Genomic DNA, 13,876 nt, shown 5'->3' with positions numbered 1-13,876 from the left:
AGGTGGGGAAAGAAGAGAACTGGGCTTCAGATAGGGGTGAAAGGGACATGGGGTGCTGGTCAGCAGTGATTGGACATGAGCCAGCAGCCTGCCCAGGTGGTCAAGATGACAAATGGCCCCTGGCCTGGATCAGGAATGGTGTGGCCAGCAGGACCAGGGCAGGGATTCTTCCCCTGTGCTTGGCACTGGTTGGGCAGCACCTCGAGTGCTTTGTTCAGTTCAGGGCCCCCAATTTAGGAAGGCTGTGGAGGGGCTGGAGCGTGTCCAGAGAAGGGCAGGAAGGCTGGTGAGGGGCTTGGAGCACAAGTGAGGAAGGGCTGAGGGAGCTGGGGGTGTTTATCCTGGAGAAAAGGAGGCTCAGCACAGACCTCATCACTCTCTTTCAGCTCCCTGAAGGGTGGCTGTAGGCAGCTGGGGGTCGGGCTCTTTGTCCTGGCAGCCACCGGCAGCACGAGAGGAGACAGCCTCGAGCTGCACCAGGGGAAGCTCAGGCTGGACATCAGGAAAAAATTCTTCACTGAAAGAGGGACTGGGCGCTGGGATGGGCTGCCCAGGGGGGTGCTGCAGTCACCATCCCTGGAGGGGTTTATGAAAAGACTGGACGTGGCACTGAGTGCCATGGTCTGGTTGTTAGGGCTGGGTTGGACTCGATGATCTCAAAGGTCTTTTCCAACCTGGCTCATTCTATGATGCTGTGGTTTAGGAGCATCCCAGAAAAAAGGGTGCATGTACTTTTTGGGTGTGATCAGAGAGCTGAAGCTGCTCTGGGTGTCTTTGGGGAGTCCCGTGGCTCACACAGGCACCACCCAGCCCTGTCTCCTTGTGAAGCTGTGGCTGGGGGTGGGCTCGAGGCTGGCAGTCCCCAACCAGGCTCTCCCTCACAGGGGACCTTGGCCAGGGTCAGGGACAAGGATGATGTAGACATGGATGCAGGTGGCTGAGAGCAGCATGGAAACACAAGTTAAACACAAGAAGCAGAATTTTCCTTCTTCCCCCGGTGCCTGTGGGCAGTCATCCTGTTGTGATGTCACCTGCTGGTGGAGGGTGACAAACCTTGTGTTTGTGACGTCACGGGGGATGTGTTGTGATGTCACCTCCCGCACTGGCTGTGCTCGGGCACTGGCAGGGCCAGCGTGGCTCCAGCCTGGACTGCTGGCCAAGCAAAGCTGGGAGGCCTGCAGAGTCGAGCCAGGTGTCTCCTGGAGCGGTGTTGAAGGCTGCGGGCTGTCACTGGGCTGTCACTGGGCTGTTCCCTGCCGGTCCTGGAGCATCACTCCATGTCCCGAGCCCTGCCTGCTGTGGGCAGCCGGCAGCGTGGCGCCTGCAGCGCTGGAGGTGAGCTCCGAGGGGAAATGCTCCTCACAGGGGCTCGGGGAGCAGGGGGTCTGTCCTCGGGGGGGCTGAGCTTTTCCTCCTCCCCTCTGTGCCCCACGACAGCCAGCGGCACGGCCTCTCTCCATTCTGCAGTGCGGGACATGCTTTGGAAGCGCTACAGAATCACAGAATCACCAAGGCTGGCAGAGACCTTCAAGATTCCCACGTCCAGCCGCGGGCCCAGCACCAGCTCCGGTGCCAGCCATGGGGAGCTTCCTGTCCTTGTACCTGCCCGCGGCCCCGCCGGGCGAGAGCAAGGCCACGCAGACGGAGTGGAACTGCCCGGTGTGCCACAGCGTGCTCAGCGACACGGCCGCGGTGCCCTGCGGCCACCAGTCGTGCCTGGGCTGCCTGCTGCGGCACACGGCCAGCAGCCCCACCTGCCCGCTCTGCGCCGCGCCCGTGCTCAGCGCCCGCTTCTCCGTGCAGGACCGCAACGACTTCCTGCAGTGCATCCTGATCCCGCCCCGGGAGCCGCCGGGGCCCGGCAGCTGGGCTCGCCGGGCTCTGTTCCGCCTGGTGTACGCGCGGCCCCCCGGCCCGCCCGCAGCGCCCGCCCCGGCTGAGCCGCCGTGCGCGGGGCCCGAGGCCGCGGAGGAGCTGCCGGCCGACCTGTGGGCAGAGCTGCTGCACGGCCACGAGCAGCTGCTGGAGCCCGTGCGGCCCTGGCTGCGGCAGAGCCTGGACGCCATCTACGGCCCGCAGTGGTGGGAGGCCCGGCAGGTGGAGAGCATCGCGCTGTCCACCCTGTGCATCTGCGGCCCGGACAGGGCCGGGCTGACACACATGCTGCGGGGCTACCTGGGCGACTACACCGCGCCGCTGATCCGCGGCCTCATCCACGTCACCGTGCACCGCTGCAGGGACGCCTGGCTGCGGCGGCGCGCCCAGCCTGCCCCCGAGGCGGACGAGGAGGAGGAGGAGGAGGAGAGCCCTGCGGCCAGCGCCGGCTCCTCCTCGCCGAGAGGGGCCCCCGCCCTCGGCCTGGCTCGGGACCCTGCAGGGCTCGGCCTGGGGAACTGGCCCAGCGAGCCGGAACCTGCCCTCCCCGGGGGTCCCGGGCGCCCCCCGGCCGCGCCCGCTCCCGCGGCGCTGCAGCAGCCCCGGGCCGGGCCGCGGCAGCACGCGCCGGCTCCCGGCCCCTCCGCGCTCCGACGGGCCAGGAGCCGCCGGCCCCGGGCCACCCGGCGCTCTCAGAGGAGGACGGCTCACAAATGCCGGCACTATTTGAAGGTCACAAGAGGGAAACCAAGGAGAAGATAAAAAGCTGTTTCCTTGACGCAGTCTCCCCTTCTGCTGGGGTCCTTTCCATCGCGCCCACCCTCGGCCAGGCTCCGACAGCCCTGTCAGATCCTGCCAGACTGCTGGAGAAAGATTCCTGTGTCATGTTATGCCATATAAACTTCCCATCACCTTTCAGAACCCTTCAGTCAACTAATTGCTGGCATATCTCAATTTTTGTGATGGGAAATCATCAGTCCTTTCCAAGCAGGGACCTGGGGATTGTCCAGGAGCCGCTGGAAGGGCAGGAAAAGTCAAAGGGCCAAAGATGATGTCCCCATCTCACTCCCACGGTGAAGCAGCCTCTGCTCAGGTGTGGGGTTTACGGATGCCCTAGGCAGCTCTCACATGCTGGGATGCGGATTGAGACTGGGAAAAAGGCAGGCACAGGCTGGCAATGGGGGAACGCTGTGGCTGGGAGGGCCTCGGGGGGGGTTTGCCAGGCGGCTCAAGGGGTCACGGAGGAGCAGCTGCAGAAGATGGAGGTGCTGGGAGGGTCGGCACTGTCCTTCAGCCGCACCCTGCCCCGGAGATGGCACCCGCCGTGGGGTGGATCCGCACCCGGGAGGCGCTCACCGTGTGCCAGCCCCGAGCAGGGACGGTCACAGCGGCACGGCCATTGCCGTGCGCACCCCGCAGCCCCTCACGGCCGCCATGGCTCCCGTCACCCGCCTGCCCCGGCCCGGCCTCCGTCAGCCCGTCCGGGCATCCCCAGCAGATCCCGGAGGGCTTTCTCAAAGGCGCCGGAGAAGGGCCCAGCAGCGAGCTCCGCCCGCTCCTCCCGCGCTGTGCCCCGTCCCCTCCCTCAGCCGCGCGCCCGGCCCCGTGTCGCGAGGGGCGCGAGCCTGTCGCGACGCCCGGCGCTGATTGGTTGCCGCGCCGCCCGGCGCTGATTGGTTGCCGCGCCGCCCGGAAGCGGAAGTGGTGGCGGAAGCGGTGAGACGGTGGCGATGGCGGGGGAGCTGGAGCTGGCGGGCGGGCAGTGCCGGCTGCGGCCCTTCTCCTGCGAGCTGGGGCTGCTCTCGCGGCCCGACGGCTCGGCCACCTTCTTGCAGGGTCTGTGGGGCTCCCCATCCCATTATCCCATCCCATCCTGCAGGGTCTGTGGGGCTCTGCTAATTGAGGCTCCCCTTCTTTCCTCACTGGGGCTTCTTTTCCCAGCCTTCCGCTCCTGAGAATCTCCTTCCATGCCCATCCTGGCTCCTCTTCCCGGGGCTCCTCATTCCTTCCCGCAGGGCTTCCTCCCCGGCTTCCCCTTCTCTGCTGCCCAGAGCTCCCCTCCTGCCCATCCCAGGGCTCCCCTTCTCCCCCTGCTGGGATCCCGTTCAGTCCTTCTCACAAGCTGCCAGGGGCTCCCGGTCCTGGGTGCGGCCTCCTCGCCGTGACATCTCCTCTCTGTGTCCCCAGGTGACACCTCGGTGCTGGCAGGGCTATACGGCCCCGCGGAGGCCAAGCTCAGCAAGGAGCTGCCGGACCGGACGGCGCTGGAGGTACTGCTGCGCCCCAAGGTGGGGCTGCCAGGTGGGGACCCACTGTCCTGTCCCTGTCCCAGAACAGGTTCTTTCCCCCAGAGTGCAAGAGTCAAGGTACTTGGTTTATTTACAGGTCTTGATTTACATTTTCTGGGTGGTAGATCCACAAATGCAGCACAACCACACCCCTTCATCATTTACACATTTTATCAAACAAAAGCATTGGTGTTTGTTTGCTGCAAGTTGCCCAATTGTCTCAGTAATTAGTGCTCTCCCCGCTGCTGGGTAACGAGTCCCCCGCTGCTCTCACACTAGTTAGTGCCACGCTCAGTGTGTCTCTGGGGCGGGCGGGGGTTCCTGGGCTCGCTGCCGGGCCCTGCCCTGCTGCAGTCACCCGCTGCCTGCGCAGCTGCTGCGCCGTCCCGAGGGGTTTCCTCCTTACCCAGGGACTCGTGCCAAACGTCCTTGTGGCCATCAGCCCTGCCCGGCCCGTGCCCACCGGCAGGGAAATGCCTCTGTTCGGGCGTTGCTGGCCTCCCCAGGCCCAGAGCGCTGAGGGCTGGCCGGCCCTGGCAGTTCCAGCCAGCAGGGATTTGTCTTTCCGAGGCCTGGACACCACCGAGAGCTCGCTGGCCGCTCGCTTCCAGGGCTCCAGTCTCCTTTCTGAGGCTCCAAAGAGCCCAGAGCTCAAGCACCAGAGGGGTTTCTGGGGGAGCTGTGACACCCTCCTCGTCGTGCAGGCGTGCTGGAGCGCAGCCGGGAGCAGCTGCTGCGGCAGACGTGCGAGGCCGTGGTCCTGGGGGTGCTGCACCCCCGCACCGCCATCTCCCTGGTGCTGCAGGTGCTCAGCGATGCTGGCTCGGTATCCTTTCCTTTGTGGGACGGCTCTGGGGGGTCTGGGGGCAGGGGGACTCGGAGCTGTTGGTGCTGTGGGGTCCCTTGACACCCCCCAGCTGCTGTCCTGCTGCCTGAACGCCGCCTGCATGGCGCTGCTGGATGCGGGGCTGCCCCTCGCCACCCTCTTCTGTGGTGTCACCTGCGCCCTGCAGCCCGACGGCACCATCCTGCTGGACCCCACGGCCCGACAGGAGCAGGTGAGCCCTTGGGGGGTGCCCAGCTCTGCGTGTGCCCTCCGAGCCCTCCTGACCCCTGTCCCCACAGGACGCTCGCGCCATCCTCACCTTTGCCATCGCCAGCAGCGAGAGGAAGGTGCTGATGGCCACCACCAAGGGCAGCTGCTCTGTGGAGGAGGTGAGGAGTTTTGGGGGGGTTTTGTGGTGTGGGATTCCCTCACAGTGGGACCCTCACACCCACCTCTTCACCCCGGTGCTGTGCAGATGCAGCAGTGCCTGGCCGCAGCCCAGCGTGCTGCTGACACCATCTTCCAGTTCTACCGCGACTCCGTGCGCCGCCGCTACTCCAAGTCCTGAGCTGGGGACACCCCGCAGGCAGCTGGACTGGCCTGGACCCCCAGCACTCAGTAAAGGACTGCTTTTCGCTCCACTCTGCCTCTTGAGTCCATCCGGTGCTGACAGGGTGTCCTGAGAGGGGCAGACTCAGGGACAGGTCTGGGGACACGTGTCCTAGTACCTGCTGGCTCCTGTGACCCCGGTGTGGGGACACACGGACACGGGCCTTTCGGGACACCCAACATGGCGGCCCGCGGGGTGCCGCACACCTGCTGGTACACCCAACATGGCTGCTACCGCGTTGCGGGGCTGCAGCCGCACGTTTTCGGTACACTCAAGATGGCGGTACAGCTGGTACCGGCGCCCCGGAGCGACCTTCCGAGCATGGCGGCACCACGGCGTGACACGCTGCATGTCTTCTTGGGCGGGGCTTGTAGCACCGCGGCCAATGGGGAGACGGTGGTGGGCTAAACCCTGAGTGGCGGGGCTGACCGCGCATGCGCGGTGAGCGTGGGCTGAGGAGGCTCAGTGTGGGCGCAGTAATGGGGAGCCCGTGGGGGTGTGTGAGACAGCAACGGGTCCGAGGGGAGGCGACAGCTCCCAGCAGTGGGGGATATGGGCCGGGATAGCGGGGTTCAACGAGGCTTTGGGCTCCGTAATGGGGGGAGCCGAGGTGTGCAACGGGGGGGTTCTGAAGGATATGGAATTGGGCTGTAATCGGGGTGCCAACCCCTACTACATAAAAATTACTTTAAAAATTAAAACAAAAATAAACCCCACAGAAACTATGGCTGCCCCCACTAAAAGAAGCCCTCAGTAAATGCAAAGAAGTCGCGCTGAAACGCAGTGGGCAGAAAGACGGAGCTAGGGGGAAACGGGGTGTGTGGGGGCTCCTCACGTGCTCTCCCACGTGACCGGACGCGTTCCTGCCCACGTGACGCGGCGCAGACATGGCGGCGGCAGCAGCGCTCCGGAGCCGCCGGTTCAAGTGGTCGCTGGATCTGGGGGCGGCGCCGGGGGCACGGTGAGGCCGGGGGCTCGGTGAGGCTCGGGGTCGCGGGGGGTGCGGGACACCGAGAGCTCCCGCTCACCCGCCCCGCTGTCTCCAGGCCCCGCGGAGCCGCCGAGGGCCGCGGCCCGCTCGGGTTCGCAGACCGGCAGCTGGGGGAGGGCGGCGTCCACGAGAGCGACAAGATCCTCATGGAGAAGGTGTGAGGGGGCAGGGGCACTCCGAGGGGATGGGGGGGTGTCCTGTGCCCCCACACAGCCCGGTCGCCTCTGCACCAGGGGTCGCTGCCGTCGGGGGTGCTCCCTGGCCCGGGTACCCCGCGCTCCGGCCCTCCCGGCGTAGCCACCGGCCCGGGTCCCCAGGGATGGTTCCTGCTCCAGATAAGAGTATGCCCCACACGCCGGATAGCTGCAAGGACCAGTCCCTGCCTCAGCCTCCCCGTGCCGGTGTTCCTTGCCCCGGGTCCCTCCCCTGTCCCGGCCACACAGGTCCCCCCAGCCCCGGGCAGGCATGACAGAGCGTCCCTGCCCTCGTCCCCCCGAAATGCCGGGTCCCCACACCCGCTCTGGGCTCCCCAAATGCTGGGTCCCCACACCCACCCCATCCCCTGTCGTTGCAGCGCTGCTGGGACGTGGCTCTGGCACCGCTGAAGCAGATCCCCATGAACCTGTTCATCATGTACATGGCCGGCAACACCATCTCTATCTTCCCTGCCATGATGGTCTGCATGATGGGCTGGCGCCCACTGCAGGCCCTCATGTCCCTGTCTGCCAGTGAGTGCAGCCCCTGCCTGGGGACAGCCCCTGGGTGTCCCGCAGCCCCTGGGTGTCCCGCAGCCCCTGGGTGTCCCACAGCCCCTGGGTGTCCCGCAGCCCCTGGGTGTCCCGCAGCCCCTGGGTGTGCCACAGCCCCTGGGTGTGCCACAGCCCCTGGGTGTCCCGCAGCCCCTGGGTGTCCCACAGCCCCTGGGTGTGCCACAGCCCCTGGGTGTGCCACAGCCCCCACATGGGGACAGCCCCCTGGGTGTCCCACAGCTCCCTGGGTGTCCCACAACCTCAAGGTCCCCATGAATTTCCCGTGGGCCCCTGAGCCCCCCAGGTGTTCCCACAGCCCCCCAGATCTCCCATAGCCCCATGGACAGCTAGATGTCTCTCACAGCCCCACATTCACCTCCACATCATTCCCCTCTGCCCAGCACTGCCCCTGTGATGCTGCCCATCTCCCATGACCCCTGTGCCAGCTCAGCGACCTCGGGGTCACTGACAGGCACCCCAACTCCTCTGTTCCCCCCAGCACTGAAGGCCCTGGAGAGCTCAAGCCGGCGGGCACTGCAGGGTCTTGTGTTCCTGGTGGGCAACGGGCTGGGGCTGGCACTGGCTCTCTACAAGTGCCAGGCCATGGGGCTGCTGCCCACCCGCCCTTCCGACTGGCTGGCCTTCGTCACCCCCCCACAGGTGAGCCCAGGGTCCTGGGGACACCCTGCAGAGTCAGGGGCCACACACCCAGGTCCCCCCACTCATCCCTTCCTCTCTCCCCTCTCTTGGCAGCGAATGGAATTCACTGGGGGGGGCCTGATCTTGTGACCCTCTGCGCCCACCCACCAATAAAGGCAGTGGCAGGATGGTGACATCGTTTCTGGGGGCAATTCTGAGGGTTTGGGGACTCAGCCCAAGGCAGCACTGGGTTGGGGTGAACCAAAAAACGTTCATTGGGCTGTACTGGGACCGCTGGGACCTGCAGTGAGAGCACTGGGAGCTTTGGGGACATGCACTGGAGCTACACACAGAGCCACAGGACCCGTACTGGGAGCACTGGGAATGTACTTGTGGTCCACACAGGGAGAGCTGCAGCCTGAGGCTGGCTCTGTACTGCAAGCACTGGGTTCATACTGGGAACACTGGGGATCATACCAGGATCTTGATTTGACTGTAGGTCATGCTGGTGTCATACTGAGAGCCCTGGGGACACACTGGGATCCTGCCTGAAGAGCTGTGGCTCACTAGCATTGTACTGGGAGAGCTGGTGGTGTGTGGGAAGCACTGGGCACTTACTGGGACTGTGGCAGCCCATACTGGGATTGTGCCAGGAGGCCTGTGGTGCCAGCCAGTATTGTGCTGGGAGCACTGGGCCTACACAGATGGTGCTGGGTGTGTCCGTGCTGCTGGTTTCTGCCACATTTCACCATTTTACTTCGGTAGTTTCCCCATTTTGACTACTATTCTCACCACTTCTTGCCCATTTTTGCCCTTTTCCCTTGTTATTTCATACTTTTTTTACCCATTTTTCCAGTAATTTCTTCCACTGTTGTTCCCAGTAGAGCCCAAACCTCTGCTTTCCAGCAGGGACCAGTGCCTCCCAGTGTAGCCTCGTGCTGTCTCCAGTACTTTGAGTGTGATCCAGGACTTTAGTGTGATATTATCATGATCCAGAGTCCAATCCCAGTATATCTTGACAGCTCCCAGTGCCTTTCCACACCACCCCAATCTTCCCAGTGGCACCACACTGCACTGGGGGCCTGGGATGGGCAGGGCCTCCTGATGCAGTCAGTGGACACATGATGTCACACCTCACTCAGCTGACGTGGCTGTGGCATGTCCTGGGGTGTCACCGGGCATGGTGACCCCAAACACAGCATTTCCCAATGGCCACACTCCCACCTGAGGCTCCTGACCAGTGGAGTCCCACACCTTTCCCAACAGCCTCCCACAGACTCATCCAGCTTGGGAAATCCCTCCCAGCCCAGCCAGTCCCAGCTGTGCCTGATGCCCACCGTGTCCCCAGCCCAGAGCCCTGAGTGCCACATCCAGGAATTCCCTGGACACCTCCAGGGATGGGCACTGCAACCCTCCCTGGGCAGTTCCAGGGCCTGAGCTCCCTTTCCATGGGGAAATTCCTGCTGCTGCCCACCCTGAGCCTCCCCTGGCCCAGCCTGAGGCCGTTCCCTCTCCTCCTGTCCCTGTTCCTGGGAGCAGAGCCCAAATCCCCCCGGCTGTCCCCTCCTGTTACCAACAATCAGTAAAAATAAACCTCCCGAAGTGCAGTGCAGCATCAAGCAGCATCCACTCTTCATTCAGCTGGAGGCATGAGGGGCTGTCTCCTCTGAGATGTGGTGCTTGCTGAGCACAGAAAAGGCTCCTGCTCCCAGGCTGTATTTCACATGTGTGCTCACAGCTTGTCCCAGAGCAAACACACATGTGGTTACCATTTCCCTGAAGTCATTAACACACGTTCCTTCCCACCAGCACGTCTTCTCCTGTTCCAGGGTGGTCCCTGATGGCCAGTGACCCCACAGTTGTGTCTGACCACTCAGTGAACTGGTGCTACTGTGCCCAGTTAGGAGAAAGGCTGGCCTAGCTCATTAATTTGTGAGGTTTTAAATCAATGGAGTGTAGTTTCTTACTCCTTTCCTTGGTTAATGTTTATTGTACTTCTAATTGTGCACTTCCATAGTCTGATGATTTTGCTAAATGATCATTGTGTTAACCCAGCAGGTGCAATCAATGCTTCATCAGGCAACATTGTCAGGGAGTTGTGCAGAGCTGGAAGGTCCTCCTGGGGCTCCTTTTCTCCAGGCTGAGCCCCTTTCCCAGCTCCCTCAGCTGCTCCTGGGGCTGCAGCCCTGGAGATGGAGCAGTGCCAGCACTGGGGACAGTCACTGCCCTGCGCCTGCTGCCACACTGTCCCGGACAGAGCCCTGGTGCCACTGTGGAATCATGTCCATGAGCTACTGCTCTGGTCTTGCCCGGCAGCTTTCCCACTCTTTTCAGCTGTGGAAGTGCCCCTTCCAGCCATGTCTCCCAGGGGACACACTAATGCAGGGTCTCCCTCCCCCTGTGTCTACTGGATTCCCTAAAGTTTTAGCAAGGCCACATTGCTCCCGTTGGAGCTCAGACACCAGTGATCATCCTGGCACAGCAGTCACAGCAGGTGAGTCCCTGGGAATGACACAGCCTGCCCTGGGAAGGGACCCCTGTTAGCAAAACCAGCGGCCTGCAAGGCATGGAGACACAAATGTGGGTTACAAGTGGGAAGAGCTTGTGAAGACACACCTGGCTAGTGCTGGGAAATCAAACAGAGCTTCCCTGTTGGCAGGTGCACAGAACTGGGATGGCTGGATGGTTTGTGAGAAAGCCAAAGCACAGAAACGGCTGCTCTGAGGAGCACGAGCGCCTGGGCATCCCATGTGGATCTCACATGGATCTGGGCTTGTGCTGGACCTGGAGACACCTTTGTGTCGGTGTGTAAACACACCACATCCCCCCACAGCCAGACCCTGCTGTCAGGACTGTCCCCTGCATTGTCCCCAGCACCACATCCAGCACCTGGCATGGACATCCCTGGGCCAGAGCAAGAGGAAAACTCCCCTTCTGAGACAAGAGGGGGAAAAGCACCTTCCTCCCTGCAGCCACCAGCTCACCTGAGCTTAGGAATGCCCTGGATTTCATTTCCCAGCCCCATGCAATGGATAATTTCCCTGGATGCAACAGGCACCTGAGGCTCCAGGCAGGGAGTCTCCAAGTGACGTGTTTACGTTCCCAAATTAAGCCCCAGTTCCCAAACCTGAGTTGCACTTCCAGGCCCCCCCTGCCCCAGGGCTGAGGCCCCACCGGGTGAGCCAAGGGCAGATCCCGGTGTTCCTGGGGAACTCCTGGCTGGGAGGCAGCGAGCTGCCCTGCCCTGCTGCTGCTGTATGAGTCCCTGCACCTGGAAAGCACATCTGACTGCCTGCAGCCAGCACTCCTCTGCTCTGCCTCCCGTCCCTTCGAGGCGGTGCAAAGGGGTGCTGAGCTCGAGGCAGCAGCCAGGGAAATCATCCCAGCCAACTCCACCTTACCTAGTAATTATTAAAAATAAGGTGCAACCAGGGCCCAGTGACACAACTGCTCTTCCATTTATTTCAAATCAAACTGTTGGTGAGCTGGGTGCAGGGGACTCTGGATGTTGCACGCAGAGGAGGGTGAGGTGGGCAGCTGCAGCACACGTGACAGCGTGTGCAGGATGGACAGGGGCTTTGTTCACACAGCACAGGGAATGTTCTGGCACGAGTCACTGCCTGACCACACCATGCAGCGTTGCACGGCCAGGATTCACCTGCAGGGACCGCAGGTAGCCCTGCCCATGCTGCCTGCCCCGGGTCACTGCCGGCTGGACATGCTGAAGTGAGATGTTTCGGAACCATCTGGCGCTGTCTGTCTGCCTCTGACACCGTGTTTGATTAGCGCCTGGGGGAGAGCAGCTGCAGTTCGTTCCGCGGGCTCGTACGCCGGCCCGGAGGGGTCATATACTGTCCAGCTTCTTCAGGATGAAGGGAGCTGAGAGAGAAAACAACGCGGAGTCGAAGCGAGTCAGCGGCGAGCTGGGCAGCATCTGACCCCGAGCCCGGCCGAAACACCGCCCCCGCTGTGCCCGTGCCCCGGCACATCCCGCAGCTCCACACACCCCGGGAGCTCGGGCCCAGCCCGTCCCGGGGCCGAGACACCCGGTCACTCACTGATCCGCAGCAGTGCGACGTAGATGAGGAAATTGCGGACGGAGGAGAGGACGTCGCGGCGCATCTTCCGCCTGAGCTCCTCCGGGTCCATCTTGGGCCCCAGCCCCTCGATGCGGAACATCCCGGACGGAGCTCGATCGACCCCGACCCGACCCGGCCCCAGCGCCACTGGCGGCCACGCGCGGCGGAACCACGTGATCTGGCGCTCTCGCGTCACATGACCACGGAGGGCGCATGCGCACGGAGCGCGCGGATAGCGCCGCTTCCGCCCGGGCGTGAGGGGAGCGGGACAGGGACGGGCGGGAAACAAAGGGACAGGGACAGGGGGCAGCGACACGTCTCACGGGCCCTCTGCGGGCACGGGCAGGGCTGTACGGCTGGTGGGTCTCACAGCTCCCCCAGAAACCCCTCTGGTGCTTGAGCTCTGGGCTCTTTGGAGCCTCAGAAAGGAGACTGGAGCCCTGGAAGCGAGCGGCCAGCGAGCTCTCGGTGGTGTCCAGGCCTCGGAAAGACAAATCCCTGCTGGCTGGAACTGCCAGGGCCGGCCAGCCCTCAGCGCTCTGGGCCTGGGGAGGCCAGCAACGCCCGAACAGAGGCATTTCCCTGCCGGTGGGCACGGGCCGGGCAGGGCTGATGGCCACAAGGACGTTTGGCACGAGTCCCTGGGTAAGGAGGAAACCCCTCGGGACGGCGCAGCAGCTGCGCAGGCAGCGGGTGACTGCAGCAGGGCAGGGCCCGGCAGCGAGCCCAGGAACCCCCGCCCGCCCCAGAGACACACTGAGCGTGGCACTAACTAGTGTGAGAGCAGCGGGGGACTCGTTACCCAGCAGCGGGGAGAGCACTAATTACTGAGACAATTGGGCAACTTGTAGCTCGGCCCGTGCCCACCGGCAGGGAAATGCCTCTGTTCGGGCGTTGCTGGCCTCCCCAGGCCCAGAGCGCTGAGGGCTGGCCGGCCCTGGCAGTTCCAGCCAGCAGGGATTTGTCTTTCCGAGGCCTGGACACCACCGAGAGCTCGCTGGCCGCTCGCTTCCAGGGCTCCAGTCTCCTTTCTGAGGCTCCAAAGAGCCCAGAGCTCAAGCACAAACACCCTTTCCTAGGGGAGCTGTGACACCCTCCAGCCGTGCAGTTCTGCATGCTGGCAGCACTCCAAGCACACGGAATGCTGCCCGAGGTGGACACAAGCTCTAGGGATGCCTGAGAGGGGCGGGGAAGCAGGCGGAGCCGTGTGGCTCCATCAGCATCCCCACAAGATGCCTGGGCTCTGCAGCCAGTCAGATCGGTAGGGAGCAGGATTTCTCTCACTTAAACTGCCTGTGACCCGAGGCAAAGGCAATTACAGAGCAGCTGCTCCCACTGTGCCAGTGATTACAGGGCTAATTGAGCTTCCCTGGCTGCAGGCCTGAGCCAGGTGGCCAAGGAGCAGCGTTCCCAAAGCACCCCGCAGTCACAGGACGTTCAGTCCCAGAGCCTGCTGCCAGAGAGCGGGAGCCTGTCCCAGTCACACAAGATGTAGCACTGCCCTCCCGAGAGCTTTCCAGCAGAGTCCCAAGGGAAAGCAAAACACAGCTGCCCAGATCCCCTGCTGACACCAACTCATGGCTGCGCCAGCTCCAGGAAACCTCATGATTTACTCTGACAGGTGGCTCTCTCCAGGCTTTGCTAGCAGGAACAGACTGGCAGGTTCCGAGCCCATTCTGGCAGAGGACCAATGAGTCTCATCATGTGTTTTGTGCTTGCTGTTCCTCCCAGCCTCGTTTCCTGCTGGAAAAGCAGGAGAGGGGCTGTTTTCCTGAGCATTGCTCTGGAGGAGATGAAGGAATGTGAGCAGATGTGGGCA

General features: G+C 63.3%; 3 protein-coding genes across 3 annotated transcripts; 2 read left to right on the top strand and 1 right to left on the bottom strand.

The window, feature by feature from the left end:
• Positions 1-3,589: 3,589 nt before the first annotated feature.
• On the top strand, positions 3,590-5,630 carry EXOSC5 (exosome component 5). Its single transcript, XM_005529463.3, has 6 exons — positions 3,590-3,711; positions 4,063-4,176; positions 4,868-4,989; positions 5,081-5,221; positions 5,289-5,378; positions 5,465-5,630. Exons 1-6 carry the CDS (start codon positions 3,606-3,608, stop codon positions 5,555-5,557), a joined length of 666 nt encoding a protein of 221 aa, XP_005529520.2. The 5' UTR covers positions 3,590-3,605; the 3' UTR covers positions 5,558-5,630.
• Positions 5,631-6,440: 810 nt separating this feature from the next.
• Positions 6,441-8,172, top strand: EMC4 (ER membrane protein complex subunit 4). The gene is made up of 5 exons (XM_005529464.3): positions 6,441-6,560; positions 6,646-6,745; positions 7,165-7,318; positions 7,839-7,999; positions 8,093-8,172. Exons 1-5 carry the CDS (start codon positions 6,487-6,489, stop codon positions 8,126-8,128), a joined length of 525 nt encoding a protein of 174 aa, XP_005529521.1. The 5' UTR covers positions 6,441-6,486; the 3' UTR covers positions 8,129-8,172.
• Positions 8,173-11,417: 3,245 nt separating this feature from the next.
• Positions 11,418-12,245, bottom strand: TOMM5 (translocase of outer mitochondrial membrane 5). Its single transcript, XM_005529465.3, has 2 exons — positions 12,037-12,245; positions 11,418-11,857 (listed from the first exon to the last, which is right to left on the bottom strand). Exons 1-2 carry the CDS (start codon positions 12,155-12,157, stop codon positions 11,823-11,825), a joined length of 156 nt encoding a protein of 51 aa, XP_005529522.1. The 5' UTR covers positions 12,158-12,245; the 3' UTR covers positions 11,418-11,822.
• Positions 12,246-13,876: the final 1,631 nt, after the last annotated feature.

This window comes from Pseudopodoces humilis, chromosome 4, assembly GCF_049639895.1.
Source record: "Pseudopodoces humilis isolate 2021_Gansu_Grassland_sample_001 chromosome 4, ASM4963989v1, whole genome shotgun sequence".
NCBI classification, from domain to species: domain Eukaryota; kingdom Metazoa; phylum Chordata; class Aves; order Passeriformes; family Paridae; genus Pseudopodoces; species Pseudopodoces humilis.
Note: the sequence above shows the minus strand (reverse complement) of the source record. Positions and strands in the feature narration are given on the sequence as shown.

Excerpts from the sequence above, each read along its gene's own strand:
- EXOSC5 (XM_005529463.3), top strand. The coding sequence starts at position 3,606 with ATGGCGGGGGAGCTGGAGCTGGCGGGCGGGCAGTGCCGGCTGCGGCCC. Across the intron at positions 4,177-4,867 it reads CCCCAAGGTGGGGCTGCCAG|GCGTGCTGGAGCGCAGCCGG; the intron begins GTGGGGACCCAC and ends CTCGTCGTGCAG. Across the intron at positions 5,379-5,464 it reads GCAGCTGCTCTGTGGAGGAG|ATGCAGCAGTGCCTGGCCGC; the intron begins GTGAGGAGTTTT and ends GGTGCTGTGCAG.
- EMC4 (XM_005529464.3), top strand. The coding sequence starts at position 6,487 with ATGGCGGCGGCAGCAGCGCTCCGGAGCCGCCGGTTCAAGTGGTCGCTG. Across the intron at positions 6,561-6,645 it reads GGGGCGGCGCCGGGGGCACG|GCCCCGCGGAGCCGCCGAGG; the intron begins GTGAGGCCGGGG and ends CGCTGTCTCCAG. Across the intron at positions 6,746-7,164 it reads ACAAGATCCTCATGGAGAAG|CGCTGCTGGGACGTGGCTCT; the intron begins GTGTGAGGGGGC and ends CTGTCGTTGCAG.
- TOMM5 (XM_005529465.3), bottom strand. The coding sequence starts at position 12,157 with ATGTTCCGCATCGAGGGGCTGGGGCCCAAGATGGACCCGGAGGAGCTC. Across the intron at positions 11,858-12,036 it reads CGTCGCACTGCTGCGGATCA|CTCCCTTCATCCTGAAGAAG; the intron begins GTGAGTGACCGG and ends TTTCTCTCTCAG.